The following is a 13605-nucleotide window of genomic DNA, read 5'->3' as shown; positions in this document are numbered from 1 at the left end:
AGTGGATTGTGTTGGATTGTGTTGCGTCATAGCCGCGGCACTCTCTTCGCGGTCTCCTCTCCTTCGGGCGCGCTGCGCATATCACCGGTGTGCCGCTCTCCGGCGCCCTTTCGGTCGACGGTTGCTCTCCGCTTGCGCTTGAACCCCCTCAGCTTAGCATAACACCAGGGTTCCCGCGATGGGAGGTGGGCGTAATTTTTGCACGATGATGTTTCATACCTTTGGGGTGTGCACAACGAAACATCATCGTGCACTGACGGTGCCCGTCAGTGTACGCCTTTTCAGCTTTTTCGTAAGTGCCACAAGAAATTTCCACCTCAATGTTCCTCCGTTGCGCCATGCACACTTACCCACGTGGTGTAAAATCTGTGCACGTGGTGTAAAACCAGGCTCTGGGCTTCAGCATCTGAGTTAAGCTCATGGCGCTTCTGTTCTTTCAGGACTGGTTCATTCCTCGACACCACTGGATAGAGCTCCTTCGTGAAGCACGTGACGCAACTTCAAGGATACGACAGCACAGCTGTCCACACGTATTAAAATAAAACATCGTACGATGGACACATGCGTTTTTGGCCATTTACGAAATAAACAACCGTACTATTGCAAATAAGACATTTAATATCACAATTTTATTTCGCGTTCTTTGGAATGTGTGAGAGAAGAGGCTACCATCTTCCCATTTAAACTTTGTTGCTCCGCAAGAAATAGCACAGTGCATCGTGCCGTTTCAACTGCGATTTCTGTTTTCTTCTTTTCCAGTCCAGAGAGTGAAGAGATATGTCTGAGGGCGTTGCGCATTTGGTTTGTCATCGCAGTCATCACAACAACTCGAGCGTTGAAAGACGACTCGTGGGCGTCGACCATGCAGGCGCACGGATGATGGTGGTGCCGGTCGGCAAGAAGGATCCGGTTCCAGCGCTGCGAGTAGCCACAGCGAAGGAAGTTTACGCAGCGGCGAGGAAGGACGACGATTTCCAGTCGCCCGTGCCCGTCCATAGACGCTGCTGCCCGGCGGGGCACAGGGTGCCTAATTTCATACAGGCGCGTTATATATATAGTGCTATATACAAAATGTACACCGCGATCCGATCATGATGCCAGCGTGCGTGACCTTCCTCGACCTCGCTCGTGGCGGCCCCTGGAAACAACAACAGTGCTGTAGTACAAGCCGGTGCACGAGGAAGCAAATAAAGCGGCCGAAACACTCGCCGCGTCACTGCCTGACCCGCTTTCCCACTACGAGGCTTTGCATACGCGACTGTGCCTTATGGTCTCCCAGATCGCCCCTTCGGGTAAGTATAGCGCGCCCACCCTAGCTGGCCGCTTCCTCTTCGAAGCGGCGCGAAGACGTGACCAACCGTTGCAAACCCAGGCGCTAAACACTTCGAATGGCCGACCTTAATGCAGAAAAGCGTTCAAACGCTCCGTAGCACCTCAACTGCCTTCCCATGAAGCATTGCACCCTGTATGCAGTCCGTACTCTGAACCCACGCCGAAGAAAATGCTTTGCGCGCCATTCGCATGCGGGCTCATTGAAACGACGCGCAGTTTTACCCGAATGTTTTTTTTTTTTTTTACCTTTGGGAGCCATACGTGTAGCGGCGTGCCGTAAGCATTATTTTTAAAGTTGCGCACTGGCACTTACGCGTGTCGCCTGGCCAGCGCTGGAGTAAGCATCGGAGCCCTTTGAGGGTGCGCTCCTTACTGCCCAAAAAATACTAACGTTCTGAGGTTAACTAGCATGAACATTGTTTACCTAAGGCTGATAAATATATAACACTATCAAAGCAAACCCCACCAACTGGCAATGCTCGCGCTTTTGTATTTTATGTGCCTCGGTCAATACCACCACGGACGTCATTAGTTTGTTTTATTTGATACGTACTCAACGCCTAACTGAACTTTCTGCGCTGCACAAAAGAATTATCGGCATCATTTTCAGCGCAACAAACCGCACAACAAGAAAGCCACTCACAACCACCATTGGAGCCTCTCACTTAGGTTATCCTCTTATGAAGACCGCGTTACTTACTTTTCGGAAGTTCCGTGCCCAGCTCTGTTCTTGCTTTAGTTTCCGAACATGACCACGCACTACCTCTTGTAATCCAAAGAATTTGAGGAATCGTAACTGGAAAAATATCCCAGAGAAGTGCCAAAGCTGTCGAGTCCTCCGCCAATGTCAAGGTCACCGCCAACGCCCAGGTTGCCGTCGACAAGACTGACGGGCACACCGGCGCGGATGGTGAGCACGGGCTTGAAGCGGTGCTCGAAAGACGCTACGGGCTCCGCCACGAAGCCTACCACTGGCTTGCGCACAACCTTCAGCTTCAGCTCTGGCCGGGACTCGAAGGCCAGCCTCGCCACGGGCGTCGTGACTGCCCCCGCCCCGGCCGCCGACGTGAAGGGCGGGAGCAGCGCTGGGCCGGCCGGGGGGTCGAGGCTTCCGGCCAGCGCCGACGGCACCAGCGCGTACACCAGGGCCACGACCTAGAGCAGCGAAAGGATAGGTTAGTTCGCTGAAGTGGGGACTCGTAACATCCCCCTCCCGCAGGACGGACTCGGGCGAGAAGCGGAAGGGGAAGAAAAATAAGCACGAAGGAGAAAATCGGAGCCTACGATAAGTGCGGGCCGTTCGGAGAGTGCCTGTCAAGCAGCCAGCGTCATTGTGCAAGGGGAAGGCGCGCTGTCCTGCAAGATGGGCCTGCTCGGTCGTAGGCACAGACGCTTTGCGTCATCTAACGCGTAATTGACCGCGCGCCGCTTTGCGCCGTTTACAACGTCCGACGCGCTCCACAAGGTTTCCCGGTAGCGGCGGTGCCGCCGACGACGTCTGGCCCCAAAGTGGCCCGGTGAAAGGGCTGCTCGTCCTTTCGACTCGCTGAACTTTCCTCGTCGTGCCGGAAACCCGTAACGCCCGCAAAGGGCAAATGTCACACTCGCTGCCGCAAAACGGTGGCGGTGAGCTGAGAGGGGGGACGTCTCTCCCAAACACTGCGCAACTGCACGCCACGGCATACGTTGTCAAGAGCGCCGCGCTAGCGTGGGAGGTTCCTTACCTAGATTAAATGAATAAACATGACACAGTAAGGAATACCGGAGTGTTGATGACGGCACTAAGATAATTGAACCCTAGGATATGTGGAATATACTTGACATCTATTGCATCGTCGTTATCGTAATACAGACAGTTGCATTTGTTGTCTAGCTGGCTAACGACAAGAAGCGCAAAAGTAGGGCAAGATAATGCGTTACCATTTCTATGGCTTTTGTACCATCCCGTGCTCATTGAAACGTCGCTGTAAGAGGTACAGAGTTGTTTCGCATTGGTCTATATGCGAGCTAGTAGCCAGAAGAAGGGCTGATAAACGCCCATATTTATTTTCCCCTTCCATTTATGCCTAAAGGCTCCGCGATATAGCTACAGCTATCGTCAGTGCTAGAGCGGCGCCGCGTGACTTGATTTGCTCGTCGCACCAGACACCTTTTTCTCATCTGTTTCATTTTTGATGGGGTTTTCTCCAAGGCAGCTATTGTATGCATTTATTGTTGCATCTGAAGTTATCCTTATAGTCCAGCGCAGCGCTGGAGCATGCATCGGTGGTTGAGGTCGGTGACGCCCGGTCCGTCGCGTCACGCTGGCGCATAGGTTGGCCCCCACTCTACTACAACGCATTCGGCGCGGCGCCGTACCGAACCGCCTTGCAGCAAGAACAAATCATACAGAACTAAGATTTCCTACATGAATCAGAACAGCGAGCTAGCTGCAACCTGCGGGAACTTGGAGTCGTCTTTCCTCTAAACATGCAGGGGTAACCGCCCCCAGGAGCCGCCGGCGCGGAATGTAGCACCCGCTGCAGCCGGGGCGCGCTGACGGACGCCAGCTATGCCCACCGTTCATACTGCCCAAGTGACGTCACGTAAACCCACAAAAAACGCTGGAAGCGAGGGGAAAAATCCTTTGGGCGAGCTTCAAGTTATCTGATGTGCGTAGAGCTGTAATATCTGTTTCGAATATTTGGCGGCCAGATAATATAAGACGGGCTTATTTGACCATGTTATAAAAGCGTTGCCCATTATGAGAAAAGCTAAAAAAAATCTTGCAGATACAACGGAAGGCCAGGGCTTATGAGATTTCGGACTATAGATTCCACCCCCCTAGTACGCAAAAGAGGCATCTGCTCTTGGCACTATCGCTATTACCACTACTACAGGACCCTTTAAAGCAACACCGACGCTTAAGAACGCGGATCTGCTGGACTCGGTGATATCACTGAACCTTAAAAGCTTGCAATAGAAAGGCAGCTTCTGCGGCTTGGTTTTACGGTGCCAATCACATAGCAACACCTTGCAGCTCGCAACCACACAGAACAACACCTCGGGCGTCAAGTCACTTGACATGAGGACTGACGAAAATCTTTGTACTACTAAATTGAAAGGATCGTTTTCGTAACTCGTCCCTAACTGAAGTTTGCATTTGCTCTCATTTCACTGAAAGCAATTCAACTTTGAATGAAATCCTGCAGTAGCCATGCTTGTTTGATTTCCGACGTTATGCTAAGCCACATTATACCAGCCACTATCAAAGATAACCAGATGCAAAAAAAAATATATTTCACATACGCAGCTTAGCGTATATCCATCAACATGAGCAGACGAGATGGTCGGGCTCGTATGCTCATAGAGCAAAATGGGGGTTAATATATCAATAAGTGATAAAATGACACACCGTATTAATTCCCTTCCCCCCACAAACAAAAAGAAGGTATTGCTCGTTCATAATTACGAACACAATAGAGGTGGAAGCTCAAAACATAACGCCGTTTGTGTAAAACCATTTTTGTTACGTGTGTACCAGACCATCTAATGTTCTTATATGTATATACCCCGTATAATTGACTCTGTACTCACGAGAGGCAACATAGTACCGATTGCGCTTTCCTCTCTGCCTTCGAACCTCTACGCTGAGAATGACAGTGGCCGCGACTGTCGCAGCCCTATATACGTTCAGGGCGACCACTAAAATAGCGGTTAACTCGCCGCTGAATACTGCAGGAGGAAGATGCCGAGCTTCGATTCCCCAAGCAAGAACTTTCCCGGACGCGGAGGCATATTGTGGCAGTACCACCTTACATCCGCCAGGAAACGCAGAGCACCCTGTCGGCGCCGCACGCGCAACGCATGTACGCGGTAAAGGCGCGGGGCGATGCTCAATATGGCACCGCACATTCGGGGATGTGGGCCTAATCTAGAAGAGGAGCTGGAGAAGAACGAAAATAAACAAACAAACAAAAATTTCCAGCACTGAGATTGGGCTCCTTCGTCGCCCATGCATGGAGGTCCATGCATGTTCCTGTAGTCGTCGCAAATGCCCGTAGCCCGAGAATAGCTCCGACACTTTCAGGAAAGGTGGGCACGATAAGAGCACGCGAGGTAACGATCGTCATGCATGATTAGTGAGCCCACGTCGCCACCTTGCAGCCTCTTCCGCACAATACCTTCCGCACAGCCAGGGTGCACACACTGCCTGCAGGTGGCTGGAAATAGAATCTTCGCTTAAGTAAGTGTTTACGTGACGGTTGTTTTGGTCTCGTAATACCCGCAGATGCGGGGCGAAATATCGGCTGTCGCTATTCGTGGGAATTTTACGCAGCGCCGCGGGAGGGGGCAGGCGGAAATTAACGCGTGTGCGCGCCCCCATGGGGTGCTCGTCCCAAGTTTCTGCACGTACACCTCTTGCACCCGAGCAGACTGAACGGCAACGGAAACGTAGCTGGCGGAAAGAAGCGAACGAAAACCATGCACTACCAGCTTTATTCACTCGCACGTTGTGTGCGGTGCAGAATGCGAAAACAGCAAAACTAGCAACATGCGCCACTGCACTCAAGGAAGCGGTGTTAAAGGGAGGCGGAAAATGCTGTGCAGGCAGAATGTGTGTTCTATGTAGCATAGCGTGGGGCTGCGAACATTTTTCTGTACTTTCTTTGCTAGCACGGGCCTCCATGGGCCAACAATGTACGAATTACGAGCCATGCGCTCAACGATGGTATAGCGAAATCCAGGCAGACATGCAGGCGGTACAGCTGTCGAAAACTGTAGCCCCGCCTCTAGAAATTTACAAATCGTCAGCATCACTTCGTACTCTGAAAATTATAAGGGCAGCATTTTTCGGCTGCTAACAGGGGATTTGGGGGTGTAGAAACAAAGTTTTCATCTGTGCTTTTTGTGCTCCGTAATTTTTCGCGGACCGAGAAACCACTCGCGCAATCTATGTTCCTTCCACAATAGCAAGCCCGAAGATAACACCTTTCCAATCTAGTGCCACTGGTGGCATGGCTTTTCATTTGGTTCTAGCACTATTTTCATTCTTGCTAAAGGGTTGTAATTGGGCTGTCTGTTACTTGGTGCAGCTGAGTGTGTAACCTGGTTCTGTATACATAGTACTCAAAGAGTGTGATGACAGTAACGTTATATTTCCACCCGCCGCGGTGGCTCAGTGGCTAAGGCGTTGCGCTGCTGATCATGAGGTCGCGGGTTCGATTCCCGGCCGCACCGGCCGCTTTTCTGATGGAGGCGAAAAGCAAAAACGCCCGTGTGTACGAGATTTCGGCCCACGTTAAAGATCCCCAGGTGGTCAAAATTAATCCGGAGCCCTCCACTACGGCACGCCTCATCGCCTGCGCTGCGTCGGCGCGTTAAAACCGTACAATCAATCAACGTTATATTTCCTGCAATAAATAAAATTTATAGCCTTATAGGTGCGCAGTCGCAACACAATACAAGCCCCGATAAGCGTCGATTTCATTCAGGCCTCGAACTTAGCCACGGAGAAACGCCGATTCGAAGGAGAGAAAATAAACACTGAAAGAACACCCATAAGATTGAGAAAAATCAATACCAGCAATGTCTTACTCCACTACAAATTGACTGGGCGTTTTACAAGATAGGTTCTTGCCTTAAAAGAGGCGCCTTGTAAGGTACTTATCAGAATACCTCATTCTAAAGAGTAATCACTGCTTGTATTTTTGTTGCTTGCTTATCAAAACCAGTTTTTGTGTATTTATTTCCAATGATGCATAAGCATTGCTTGTATTGTTTTATATAGATAGAGTGCAGTACGTGTTCACTCCTTTAAATACTTTTAGTGTGCTCTGGTTTGCAACTACCGCAACACGCCAGTGCACGTGTGTGCGCTGCATAACTCTTGGTTGGTCCGGCACCGTTGCTATGTCTTGTTGCCTGGCGTGTACGAATGTCCACCTGTTATGGAATCGCGTAAAAGTGGAAGTGTTACAAATAAATAATGACTCTTTCAACCGATTAACTCTTTCAATCGCACACACCCAGACTGGACTCAAAGCCGAGAACCAGTGGAATTCTGTCGTAATAATGGTGTATGCATGGTACAGTCAGAAGCGGCAAAAATACACATTTCACGGCACATGTGTTTCCCCTTCGTAACCTCAGCAGTACAAAAATTGGTCACAGAAAACGCTGTCACCCGAAATGAAATACTCCATTCAAATGGATAATTGTCATAGCACAACGAAAACAACAACAACAACAAAAAAACACCGCAGTCGAGAGGGGGACGCCCCAGCCGGCTGCGCCGTCACAGCTTCCGTGCGTCCTTGTGCGTGCGTGCGTGTGCGTGTGGATATGTCTGCGTGCGTGCTCGTGTGCGTGCGTGTGTATCTGTGTATGTGTTTGCGCATGTATAGGTGTCTGTCTGTCTGTCTGTCTGTCTGCTTGTGTGTGTGTTTCCGACATTTCGCCGACTGCAGAGCAATATCTTCCCTCACCGAGTCCGCCTCCATCGTATGTTCTCAACGCAATCTCGTACCGAATGAAAGTTCTGTTTACAAGCCGGCACTCTTCCTGATATTATATTAGACAGCAAGTAGAACCCTAACCTCCCCCTCTTTCATACCCCCTTCTCAACCCTGAGCTGTGGGGGAGCCTGGTGACCAGCAGCGATCTGGATGGGTAGACACTTTTGGCCTCCAGAGAGAAGGCTGCCCGCTCATCACATGGCTTCCTGGAATACGGAACCACTCCCACTACGCCGGCTCAATAAATCGTTTTTCACTCACTCACTCACTCACTCACTCACTCACTCACTCACTCACTCACTCACTCACTCACTCACTCACTCACTCACTCACTCACTCACTCACTCACTCACTCACTCACTCACTCACTCACTCACTCACTCACTCACTCACTCACTCACTCACTCACTCACTCACTCACTCACTCACTCACTCACTCACTCACTCACTCACTCACTCACTCACTCACTCACTCACTCACTCACTCACTCACTCACTCACTCACACAATGCAGTACCCGAAGCCCCCCGCACGCCCTTGAAAGCCCAGGGCCAGTTTCAACGTGTTATCCCCCCCCCCCCCCCCGTATGCTTTTCAAAGCCCAGGGCCAGTTTCAACGTGTTAAGGACCCTGACTTGAACTCTTTTTTTTTTCTTTAAGGACCAGAATTTGGGACAAAGGCATAAAATGTGAGGCTCTCGGAATGGTTTTAAGTGCACGAACTCTTTTCGCAGGGGTCCTTGAGGCTTCATTTGGCGCCAACATTTTTTTTTCCATTTTCTTATCACGTGTGTGGGCTTCAAGCTGGTTCGGCGAGCGCGGCAAACGAGACCGTGGTTACTGAACCAGTGAAGGCGGACGCCCTCGTACGCAAGCTGACGAACGCAAAAGCGGCTTTCATTCTTTCGGCGCGCGGGGCCGTCATTCGTGTAACTGTTCTTAACTCCGATCTCCCCGCATCTTCTTCCCAACTTTGAGGGCGCCGTCGAACAATGCAGAGAAACGCGTTGTTTCGCCTCATACACGTGCGGCCGTAAGGAAAAGTGCTCGGACTCCTGATATCCAGACGATTCAACAAAGGCGCGCCATAACCCAGATTCACAAACAAGGCAGGCCCGCGTGAGACTTTTCAGGCTTCGTGTGCAGCTTAGTCAGCGCAGCTCATTTTAAAGCAGCTCGAATGTCGAGACCGCAAACACACAAAGTTCGGCACGTGTGCGCAGGAGTTTCCACGCTCGCACAAGCCGGCCGCTGCCCGAAAATGGCTCTCGTGCATGCCGCACAGCCATACGGCGGCTCCGCTGTCCAGTGCAGCCCCCAACGCGAACTCGTCGTCTCTCATGGTAGAACGCTCGTGGTACGGACGAACACGGAAGCCCCCGTTTAAAGCACGTCCGAAAGGTCCCGTCGCCAAAGCTAACGCCACGCGCGTTTTCCGCGCATCCATCATCCATCGCGTAGTCGATGCACGGACGTATAGGACTCGCAGCGGCTGCTTCTTTTGCGGGTCGCGCGATGCCGTTGAGACCGAGAGCGCGATGCTATTTTTGCCAGGAAATATTTGAAAGACGAAACGGTTGGCTGTATCAGGGGCGTCTAGTAATGGGGGTGTCAAATGTGATGAAGCGGGCAGTTTAGCTAGAGAGGTTTGCAATAAAAATCGCGTGTCACGAGCACATCGGAACCACAAGCGGAGTGCGCGGAGGGCTACAGCAGTCGACAAAAAGAGGAAAAAAAAGTGTCAGAACAGAGAATACAGGCGGATTTCAACCACAGGAAAAACCTTTCTAAGTAAAGATCATTCCACCATTTGTGCGCGCAGAAATAGAACACCGACACACGCAAACCGTAAAAAAATTCAGGGCCCTTTCACTCCGTGAAGAAGAAGGACCAGTAAAGCTGGGCGCAGTCCAAGTAGTGCACGAAACAAAACATGGGTGTTTGTAATTTGTGGTTGAGTATACTTCCCAACTAATCAGCTAAACGAAACTTGGAAGGACTAGAGTTTTATGCTAGCGGACAAACACGGGGCTGTCCCTTTTCCTGCCGTAAAACACCATGTATTGACAGCAGGCAAGAATTACACAATATTTGCAACTTCACTGTGAACTCCGTAATTGTGGAAAGCAAACGAAGCTCGGTCTAATGCTAGAGTTGCCTTAGCGGCCAATTTCAGTGCAATTTGATTCAAGATAGTTTCGATTAAACATGAGGTACAGCCGCTTTCAGTGACCATCCTCCTTCCGCAGATGGACATGTATTGACAGCAGACAGTAATTCCGTAACGGTTACAACTTGCAGTGAACATGACAAGGAAATAAAAGGACCCTGCAACACTTTTTCCAACTTTTTTGCTTGCAGAACTAAAGTCAATCAAAGCACCGAGTACTTAGATTAGGGGGTCACAAAATACCTCAGCCAAAATTTGGTGCTCTATGCCCATCAGACAACTTAGTAATTTACTCCAAAGAGCTTTCTCTAGTTTTCTCTCTTTCCCCGTCTTGGCGTTTCTCAACCGCGTGAGTTGCGTCAGTACAGCGGCGTAGCGGCTATTGGCCGGCTTTCCTTCAGGTGCAGCAATGAACGCATTCGATAGCCATTTTAAAAAGAAAGCCACAAAAGCAAAGCAGAAACAGAAGGCGTATCTGCTGCGGCGAGCCAATCACGAAGTGCCGCCCTGTGCTAGCGATAACTATAGCTTTCGTAGTACTTCCAGACGCGAAGGAAAGAGTGAAAGCGTTTATTGGAAGAGTTGCCGCGTCCCTCGGCGCAATAGAATAATCATCCCAGGGGTCAATTTCAGTATAAAGTTTTCCGATATACCTCACATTAGATTAAGAGCTACAGAGCTTTCACCAGAAAGTCGGCTTTGCCGCAAGAATAAATTCATTGTCAACGCGAATTTGTCCGTGTACCCAAATTTTTTCAGAAACTAGTCATAGACAGCTTCACTGTAAAAACGAGGAAAGCGGTGGTGCCCCCATTCCCCATGTAGACAATTGGCTGTAATGCAATTAACTATACGAATGCCATTCCAAAGCGAAAAAAAATACGCGACAATCCACCCTGTGAAGGTGGTAAGCTATAAACGACCCCCACAACGATTACCCATGCGACTTCACTTGAATTCTACAAAGCGAAATCAGAGAAAAGTGAAAAACACTCAACCACACCCTTTAGTACTTGAAAGAGACATTCTTTGCTTAAAGTTAAGTCATTACATGATCTACGAATGGCGGTTGGTTGAGTTGTATAGGTGAAGCCCGTGAGTGGAAACTCTTTGTTTATGAAATTAAAGGAAGCTCAAACCCGGTGTTAGACGATCTCACTTCTCCTCCGTCTCTGCTGCCACCGACGCAGGCGACGAGATCGACGCCAGAGACGGAGAAGTGAGATACTATGCATTGGTGTGAGCTTCCTTTAATTTTTACTAACTCCTAGAGCATACGCAAGGCGCGCACACGGCCGCTACACGTGCCGTGGGCGGAACGCACAGTGCACGAGAGGTCGCGCGTGACGCTATCACCTCGCATTCCGCGAGAACGCATCGGGTAATGCCGCAGATGTGCTCGGTGAATGCACCGTCTGCCTCTCCCGTCTCCGCGGCTCTTGGCTCAACTGGTAAGACAACGGGCTCTCGCTCCGTTTCTCTATTAGTTCCAGGTTCGATTTCTGGCGGTGCCAGTAACTTCTTTTATTTGTTTGCGGGAGTTTTCTGTTGACACCAACCATCGCGACAGAACCCTTGCGGGGTAGAGGTAAAAATCTACGCTTTAAAACGATACAAGGAAGCCCTCCTTCTTCGGCTTCCAGTACAGCACTGCACACTGCAAAACACACACAGATGTATGCACGCATGCGTACACATCTCGGACACACACGCTACTTTATAATGCGGACCCTAAATCCTTCCCTACGCTCTGATATGCCATTTAGGAACGATTATAATTTTTAGCGATGCGCCTGGCTATTTCTGTACATAAATGCGTGCTCACGGCCGACCCAAATGCCCGGTAGGAATCGTGTCTGCCCCCTGGCCATCATTTTCTCTCAGTTCACAATGGAGACGAGCATTTGCAACAAAACTGAGACAGCCAGGTAGATTAGTTTTCGAGGTGGGATGCCGTGGGCACCGAAGGGTGCCGTCTGAAGCGCGATGTACAAACTCTCGGAACCGGTGAACGCCGTATCTCTCGGCTAACGGTCCCTGACGTGCTCAAGCACGCTCGCAAAAATGGCCCGATTATTTTTGGCTCGGAAGCCGTTGTTACACCTGGGATCGTGCAACAATTAAAAGTACAGTGGAGTAAAGCGCAAGATTCGCTGGCGTAGCTTCCGCAAAGCGACGCTACACTGACTCAGAAAGGAAAACTCATTTTCCCAAGGCTTTCTTGCTTGATATCCTGGTTTTCTAGAACAATTCTCATGGAGAGCCGACAGTACTCGTGTACATATATATATATATATATATATATATCTATATATATATATATATAGATATATATATATATATATATATATATATATATATATATATAGACTGGACATCAATACACCCTCCTCATTCAGTCTGCTTCATTTCTCCGCACTCACGGGTTTTCTGTCTTTTTTTGCGAAATATGCGCATCACTATTCGCGATTTTCAGCTTACACTCCATCAGGAATAAATGTGCTCAAATCAACGACGCTTATTATGGCCTCTAGCGACCTGTTTCATATATTTATGTATTGGTATTTTTTGGGTATAGCTTTGTTGTGCATGCGAGTTCGGTCTATAAGGTTCCACCGTCCTCCTTCAACGCAATCTGAATGACATCGCTGCGTCTCAGGGAGAAAATTCTACGAATAAAGATGTCCGAAATACGATTTTACTAAAAAATGAAATCTACGCTGTAACATCGTGAAAACCAACACGTCACGCTTGCATTCTGTGATGTCACAGTGTTGACCACATTTTTTAAATCAAATCACATTATCGGCGTCGTCGTGGTCTAACTTGGCCTATTTGACTTCAATAGTAGCTAATTCGGGTGCACCGTGGCCACGTTTGTGGCAAAGCAGAATTTTTAGCATGTGTTAAGGTGGTGAAGCTTAGATTGAGGTTCTCCTTTTACATAACTCCCTAAATCTAGTCACAGATAATAGCATCATGACTCGATAGCATACGTCGGAGCGTCTGGATTATTTTTAACACAAAATATTGCGCTCACGGCCTAAGCTTCCCTCAAAAGATCCCCCCCCCCCCCCAAAAAAAAAAAAATGGTGGCGAAACCTCACCCTTGTATGTAGCTCCGTAGAACTGTGACAGCCACGCTGTCCCCGGCATATCCTTCTTTGGTTTCGTCCCGTCTCGTACATTGTCGCGGTTCCCAAACATTTTAGCTGCTGCTTGGAACTGGCATAAAACCACCTAACACATGTGCTGGGGGCACGAAGCAAGAATATTTAGGAGGTGAAACGGCCCATTGCGGCAAGCACGGGCGAACGACCAGATAATGTCACAATGAAAACGAACGCGGACTGCAAAGCTTCGTAGCTGCGACGGCAAAAGAGAGGGTAGCGGCACCTGATGGACGAAATCATAGGGGCCGCAATTCATTCCGTGGCTGCGCGCTGAAATGTAGATCGTGGCGGCCGCGCAATTTCGTCACCGCCGGATTCCGCTAGCTTAACCTATGACAAGCGCTTGTGACATTATCTGGCCGCACTATGAAGCCTCGTTTCCCTCCTGTCTTATTCTTGCTGCGTGGCTGGGGGATATTCAGGACCCCGTGGT

General features: G+C 49.6%; 1 protein-coding gene across 1 annotated transcript; it reads right to left on the bottom strand.

Annotated features, from left to right (window-relative positions):
- Window positions 1-607: 607 nt before the first annotated feature.
- Window positions 608-13278, bottom strand: LOC144155102 (uncharacterized). The gene is made up of 3 exons (XM_077686355.1): window positions 13107-13278; window positions 2033-2487; window positions 608-1138 (listed from the first exon to the last, which is right to left on the bottom strand). The coding sequence occupies exons 1-2, from the start codon at window positions 13185-13187 to the stop codon at window positions 2092-2094; spliced, it is 477 nt and encodes a 158-aa protein (XP_077542481.1). The 5' UTR covers window positions 13188-13278; the 3' UTR covers window positions 608-1138; window positions 2033-2091.
- Between the last annotated feature and the right edge of the window lie 327 nt (window positions 13279-13605).

The sequence above is a fragment of the Haemaphysalis longicornis genome, unplaced genomic scaffold (genome assembly GCF_048455015.1).
Source record: "Haemaphysalis longicornis isolate Haplotype H1 unplaced genomic scaffold, Haemaphysalis longicornis Haplotype H1 scaffold_1, whole genome shotgun sequence".
NCBI lineage: Eukaryota > Metazoa > Arthropoda > Arachnida > Ixodida > Ixodidae > Haemaphysalis > Haemaphysalis longicornis.
The sequence above is the reverse complement of the archived record's forward strand: the minus strand, read 5'-3'. Positions and strand labels throughout refer to the sequence as shown.

Coding starts and splice junctions, on each gene's coding strand:
- LOC144155102 (XM_077686355.1), bottom strand. CDS start 13,187: ATGTACGAGACGGGACGAAACCAAAGAAGGATATGCCGGGGACAGCGT. Junction 2,488..13,106: donor CTACGGAGCTACATACAAGG/GTGAGGTTTCGC, acceptor TCGCTGCTCTAG/GTCGTGGCCCTGGTGTACGC.